The 7,312-nt window shown below is 47.5% G+C and overlaps 1 protein-coding gene across 1 annotated transcript; it reads left to right on the top strand.

Moving 5' to 3' along the window:
- The first annotated feature begins 691 nt into the window (after positions 1-691).
- On the top strand, positions 692-1,972 carry FAM181B (family with sequence similarity 181, member B). The gene has a single exon (XM_006882898.1). It carries the CDS (start codon positions 692-694, stop codon positions 1,970-1,972), a length of 1,281 nt encoding a protein of 426 aa, XP_006882960.1.
- The last annotated feature ends 5,340 nt before the right edge of the window (positions 1,973-7,312 follow it).

Here is a 7,312-nt window from a genome sequence, read left to right as displayed (position 1 = left end):
GAGAAGAGAAGAGAAGAGAAGAGAAGAGAAGAGAAGAGAAGAGAAGAGAAGAGAAGAGAAGAAAACAAGAGAAAAGAAACCTAAACCAAACCATCTTTTGCTACGGAGTAGATTTCAACCCTCCGTGGCCTTTCCCAGGTTGGAAACCTTTTCTCGGGAGGGGATTGCCTATCTTTCTATCAAAGAGCTACTACTAGTGGGTTCAAACTGTCACCTTTCAATTTGCAGCCATTCACTAGCTTGTGGCTTACAATGTTTCCCAGAGCTTCGACTGAAACCTACAGCTCCAGGCTTTTCTTCTAGGGAGGGTCTCTCACACCAGGGCATGGTAGCAAGATTTAGAATAAGAGGTGCACATCTCTTCATCTGCTTGGAGTGAAGAGAAACGAAGGGGTTAAAGCGATGAAAGCCCAGAAAATTAGAAAAGCATGCCCGTCCCCCCCCCCCTCAACCCAAGGGGCTAAATAAGCCCCTCCCCTCTGCCAGGGCGGTCTGGTCGTGTTCCTTTCCTCCGCCCCAGACTCACAAGACCTAATGAGCTCCCCTGGGAGGCTGAGTAGCGATTCCTGCCGGCAGCGAGGAGCCTGTGCCGTGCGCGCCGCACCGGGGCAGGAGCAGAGCCTGGGCCGCTCGCTGGCCGTGAGCGGACGGAGGGCGCACGGCCGGGCTGGGCCGCCCCGGAGCGGCAGCGATGGCTGTGCAGGCTGCACTCCTCAGCCCGCATCCATTCGTCCCCTTCGGCTTTGCGAGCGCCTCGGACGGGCTGGGAGGCGCCTTCGGAGCCCTGGATAAGGGCTGCTGCTTTGAGGACGACGAGAACAGGGCACCGACGGGCACGCTGGTGGCAGAAGCCGAGGGCGGGGATGTGCGTGAGGCCACCCGCGACCTGCTCAGCTTCATCGATTCGGCGTCCAGCAACATCAAGTTGGCACTGGACAAGCCGGGCAAGTCGAAGCGGAAGGTGAACCACCGCAAGTACCTGCAGAAGCAGATCAAGCGCTGCAGCGGCCTCATGGGCGCCGCGCCCCCTGGCCCACCTTCTCCTGGTGCCGCGGACACTCCCGCCAAGCGGTCGCCTGCAGCCCCCAGCGCACCGACTGTCGCCGTCCCGGCCCATGGCAAGGCAGCCCCGCGGCGGGAAGCGTCTCAGGCAGCCGCAGCTGCAAGCCTGCAGAGCCGGAGCCTGGCCGCGCTCTTCGACTCGCTGCACCACGTCCCCGCCAGCGATGAGCCGGCAGGGGGCGCTGTGGTGACGCCCGCGGCCGGGCTCAGCGGGACCAGCGCTGGGAGCGCCGGAGGGGACAAGGTCAGCCCCGCCGGGGGCGCGGTGACTCCGGGAACCAGGAAGGTCCCGCTGCGGGCCCGTAACCTGCCTCCGTCCTTCTTCACCGAGCCATCCCAGGCTGGGGGCGGCGGCTGCGGCCCGGCCGGGCCCGGCGTGAGTCTGGGCGACCTGGAGAAGGGCGCTGAGGCCGCGGAGTTCTTCGAGCTGCTGGAGCCTGACTACGGCACTGGCAACGAGGCGGGTGTCTTGCTGGCGGCTGAGCCTCTAGATGTGTTTCCCGCGGGAGCCACTGCCTTACGGGGACCCCCAGATTTGGAGTCTGGCCTATTCGAGCCGCCGCCCTCGATGGTGGGGAGCCTGCTGTACCCCGAATCCTGGAGCGCTCCGGCTCCTGCAGCCAAGAAGATGCCAGTGGCTGTCGCCCGTGGCGGTTTGACCTTGAACGAGCCCTTGCGTCCTCTGTACCCGGCTGCTGCAGACTCTCCCGGCGGGGAGGACGGGCCTGGCCAGTTAGCCTCTTTTTCTCCCTTCTTCCCAGACTGCGCCCTGCCCTTGCCGCCTCCTCCGCCCCACCAGGCGCCCTACGATTACGGCGCGGGCTACAGTCGCACCCCGTACACGAGCCTTTGGAGACCCGACGGGGTTTGGGAAGAGGTGCCGGGGGAGGAGGGGGCGCACCAGGACTGATTGCGAGGCAGCCCTTCCCTCCCATTAGAGACTGCTGCGTGTGGGTTGTGCCTGCCTTCAGTTCTCTCCCCAAACTAAAGAACTATAGGACAATGCACTTGGAGAAGGAATGGGATTTTTAAAATATGTCAATAAAAAAGTTTCAGAAGGAGATGAAGAGGAATTGGGGATTGTTTTAATCACAACCCCCAGAAACTTTGTTTTGATATATATATATATAAAATTTAAAAAGCCATTGGTAGTATATTACTGGGCCAGACAAATCAAGAAACCAAGGCGAGGCTTGGGGAATCGGGTGGGGACGGTGGAAAAGGCAGGAGGTGGCTCTGCAGTCACCAGCCCCTTCTCCAACTTTTCAGCAAATGGTCAGTCCAAGTGCAGCATTTTTTAGTGTAATTGTCCCTCAAAGAACAACGTCCTCGTATCTATCGCCTTTTTCTTTTGAGTGCATTATGAATTAAAGCCTATCTGGCAAAGAATGATGTGAAGATATGTTGTTATTGGTTTGGGTATTAGAAGTCAGTGTTCCTAGGGCTCGCTTAGCTTTTTTGAATGGATAAGCAGGGTTGAGGACATAAGGCCCATGGCTGACTTTCCCGGTGTTGGTCCTTGCATAATGGTTCTCATCTCTATAGCTTTTCTTTAAAATCTCGCCACCTGTCCACTTCATTCTTTCATCTCTTTATCTCCTCAACACCAGTGCCCACTGTCCTCCATTTTATCTGACTTCTCATTCATCTTCCCCATATTTTTTACTCTCCTGTGGACTTTTCTCACAAATCTTTGGTAGTGGTGTTGGTGGTGGTGTTAAGTGCCATCGAATCTCTGGTGTAGGAGGCTTCCATTTAGCTGAGATGGGGGTCTATTTCCCTCCTTTCGGCTTGCTGTCTCTGACCATTTTGGGTAGTGAGGAGCTCTGGTGGCTCAGTGGTTAGGAAGTGCATTGCCAGCACAAGGTTTGAACCCACTAGCTGTGAGAGAAAGAACGGTCATCTGCTCTTAGGCTGTTTACAGACTCTGAAAACCTGCTGGAGGGTCAGCGATGGGGGTTCTGACTCAAAAGAACGTAACAACAAGCACTCTGGATGGATGAAGACTGGGTAAATAAAAACCGTTCTGAATTTAAATTTTCTCATCTGAGAGAGCGAAGATGACAATAATCCAGCACTTCATGCTTTTTCACAGCTTGCTGGGAAGCTCAGAAGAGAAACAGAAAAAAAAAGTTATGAGACCACTGCAGTGCTTGGCAAGGTTCTGCAGGTATGTGAAGCTGAGTGCACACACAGACACAGACATATACAAGTTTTGTTATTATTGTGTATGCTGTTGATTCACTTCTAACTCATAGTGGCCTTTAAAGATAAAATAGAACGCCCCCCACAGGGTTTTCTAGTCTGTAGTCTTCATAGGAGCTGATCAGGGATTTTTCCCTACCTCAGAGTGGTTGGTAGGTTCCAGTTGTCAATTTAACCTTAACCTAGCAGCTTAAGCAATGCCAGGAATACAAGTTCTTACTCTCTCTTGCGTGTTCTCTCTCTCTCTCTCTCTCTCTCTCTCTCTCTCTCTCTCGTTTGCCAGAGTTGACTCTAAGTTCACCTCCAGCAGGTTTTCAGAGGCAGTAGTCAGAGGAGGGGAGATTTTCCATCTGTCCCCTGCAGAGCAGCTGCTGGTAGATTCAATCCTCACGCTTCTAGAATTGTAGCACTAGGCCACCAGAGGTCCCTCATCCATGTAGAGATGTCTTCTGTATATGAAAGGGATTAGGACAGCTGGTTCCCAAGGTCATTTCAACTGCTCTATTTGCCCTCAACTTTTCTTTCTCTAATAAGCTGTGTACCTCTTTACCCTATCTCCCACCACTCTTTTGGATTCTGCCTCTCCATTCTTCCTTATTCCCTATACCTGCATTCTCTAATGGAGGGGAGTGTACTGGCTGTAAAGTTTCCAAAGAAGCTGCTCTACTCCCTGAATAATACATGAATAGAATCTGAAGAACATTGGGAGAGTGGAGTCCAGTCTGTTGTGTGAGGGTAAAGAGAAATTATTTAGTTGTGAATATGGCAGAAAAGACACATGACACCATCCGGATGGCTGAGGGACCCAGGAGTGAAGACTGGACAGAGAGGGAGCAGCTGGAGAGAAAGAGGGAAACTAACAGTACTGGAGATGTGGCAGCTCTCTGGTTACCTGACTAACCATTCAGTGAAAACCCATGAAGAGACAAACACCAAGGAATTAAAAAGGCAGTTATTGCCAGTTGAATTAGTATATTGCATAGGGGATTGGCCTCCGTTGGAGGCAGTCACAATAGATTATAAGAAAATCTAGATTGGAAAAACCTCACTGTAATATATTTTAAATTCAAGTAAATTGTTTGTGATGTCAAAAATACTGAGATGGTTTCAGAGGAAACTGTGTTGGAGTGGAGAGATCTGGGAAATGAGATCACGAAATAACAAATGCAATTTTAGATGCAAACATTCTTTTACAAATAAAGCCTTTCTAAGAAAGCAGCATAGGAAGGACAGCAATGGCTGACAAGAAGAATTTGTGCAATGCCAAAAAAGTTGGTGTCTAAGAAATTTCTTTCAAAGTAAAGACTGACTACTTCCTCTGTGTTAACAGATTGTTATTTCCCAATCATTTATGTGTGTGCACTATTTTATTATGAGCCCAATACAAAATAGAATGCATATTAGGAAAACATTAGTGATTTATGCTTTATAGGCTATTATTAAGGTAATAATACTATCAACATGTTTCCAATTTTTTCCATGTTCTTCTTGTGTAGTTTACTAAAACAAGGTACCTCTCTAGATTCCCACATAATGCTTGCAATGCCTTTGACTGATAGTAATAATAGCAAAACTGAGTCTTTCCATGTATGAGGCATTGGGCTAAGAAACACACCACTGAGCCCCTTAATAGCATCATAAAGTAAATATTGTTATCCTACGTAGTAACTAAAACTCACATCTCAGGTTGAATAACTTGCTGGAAGCAAATAGTAGCTCCAAGATGCAGATTTCCAAATATTTTAACTGTAAGATCTTCTCATGAGACTCGGTTTGGAAGGGTGTAGTTTCTAACCCATCCCCAGTTACTAAAAATATTTCTTAACCTCAGCATTATGGACATTTGGGTCTGGATAATTCTTTGTTGTAGAAGTGGTCCTGTACATTGGAGAAGCATTCAGTAGCATGACTGCCCTTTACCTGCTTGATGGTGGCAAGTAGGTAACATCTCTCCTGCAAGTCTCACCCATTGTACCAATCAAAATTATCTCTAGAAGTTGCTGCATGTCCTGTAAAGCTGCCCCAAGCTGAGAATCACTGTACTAGAGAAGATCTATGCTGTGCCATGGGGTACTGAGCAATAAAATATACATTATTCCATTTTATTCTTACAAGAGCCCATGCTTAGGTGTGGTTATCAAGAGAAATAAATCAACAGTGTTAGATATACTTCAATTTGCTAATTTATAAGCATAAAACCTTCAGCTAGTTACATAGTCATATTATGACATCTTCACCTTGGCAATAGGCTAAAGTGTGTCAGAGATTGTGAGAATGGCATAGGATAGGACAGGGTTCAAAACTGTTGTTCATTGGATCACTATGAGTTATACTCAAATCAATGGCACCTAATAAGAGCAATATAAATGACCATTTAAGGCCTGGGGACTCCATGTGTAATACGAAGGAGCAAGACTTGGTAATAATATGTCAAGATCCCAGATGACCCTGTTGTCACGGATCCCGAGAATGTGTACTTGGTCCCTTTGGAGGCACCAACTTATCCCAGCTCTGAGTCCTCTTCTCCCTACATTGTTTCCAGTCTAAGCACATCTGTGTTTGATCTTACTGTGGTACAGTAAACAATATCCTTGGCAACCTTTTGTTGTTAGGTGTCACAGAGCTGACTACCACAGATGGGAACAGTAAGTGGAAACCTTGCACTGTGTGACACCATCCTCACAATCTCTGCTAGCCTTAAGCCTGTGGTTACAGTCACTGTGTCACTCCACCTCCTTGAGGGTCTTCCTCTCTCTCATTGACACTTGACTTTTCCCAAGCCCTGGGCTGCCTGACAAGAATAATTATTACATTCTCTCATTTGCCATTTTCTATTGAAATCTGTAACAACTTGTTTAGCCACTTAATTGTCCATAAATAATTCTTTTTTAAAGTATATAAGTAAATATTTTCAAACACTAGAAGTAAGTTTTAAACATACGTTAAATTTTATGATTTTGGATAGGGTGACAAGTCTAGGCTTTAATGATTAGTACACTTGTATGCCACATTTCACAAGTTCTTTTCTTAGCTGATCTTTCCTTCATGCCTGGGATATGTTTTAGTGTCTTCCTGAATCTTTAGAATGGGAGTCTGAAACCCTTACTCAACTCACAGATACTTCCATCTTTCCTTTTCCTTTACTCTTGTGTCTAACAAAATTGGTACTGTCAGCCATCAGCGACCGTCTCAATTTCCCAGTCCTACATACACTCGCAAACAACTCGACGGCACATAACAACAACAAACAACAACAACATACACTCTGCCTAGTTGTAAGAAGTTGTTCTTCAATCCCAAAGGCACACGGTTCAAGTTCACCAGCAGCTCTGCAGGAGAAGGAGGGTAATCTCCTCTTGTGTGATTTACTGCCTCTCAAAAACTTCTGGAGGGTCGTCTATGAGGCAGCTATGACTCAATGTTACACAAAACCAACAACAGACACACGAAGGAACTTCTATACTAAGGGACCCTGATGATGCAGTGTCTAAGCCCTTGCTTGCCAAAGAAAGATGTGCCAGTCTGCCTCTATATAGATGACGGCATTGGAAGCCCCATGGATCACTTCTATCCTGTTGGGTAGGGTTTATATGGGTTGGAATAAAGTCATGGCAACAGGACTTCCACACCAAATTTTCCCCACGAACATGTCGGACTTTCTCATTGGACCAGGAGGTCCAATGTATCAGAAAGGAGCTCTTGGCGACCTAGTGAATAGGGAGCTGTGCTCCCAACCCAAAGGCAGATTCTAATCCATTACCTATTCTGTGGGAGAAAAGTAGACAACTTCCTCTTGTATGATTTAGAGCCTCTGAAAAGCCACTTGAGGGTCAACTGTGAGTCGATTCTGACTTGATAGCAGTGAACAAGCGTGACTTTTGAGTCTTGTTCCCTTTTCTGGTGTGGACAAAATGATGCTTTGTCAGTTATCCTTTTTTCTACTTTATCTCTAGTGAAAGAGGAATTTCCTTGATAAATTGGATTGACACATAGAAACAATAGACTTGAATACTGTGGAGATTGTGAGGATGGCATAGGACAGATC

The sequence above is a fragment of the Elephantulus edwardii genome, unplaced genomic scaffold (assembly GCF_000299155.1).
Source record: "Elephantulus edwardii isolate Elephantulus edwardi_28Jun2011 unplaced genomic scaffold, EleEdw1.0 scaffold00025, whole genome shotgun sequence".
NCBI classification, from domain to species: domain Eukaryota; kingdom Metazoa; phylum Chordata; class Mammalia; order Macroscelidea; family Macroscelididae; genus Elephantulus; species Elephantulus edwardii.
This window is presented reverse-complemented; position numbering and strand designations above follow the sequence as displayed.

What these genes read in the sequence shown, in the direction of transcription:
- FAM181B (XM_006882898.1), top strand. Translation starts at nt 692, where the DNA reads ATGGCTGTGCAGGCTGCACTCCTCAGCCCGCATCCATTCGTCCCCTTC.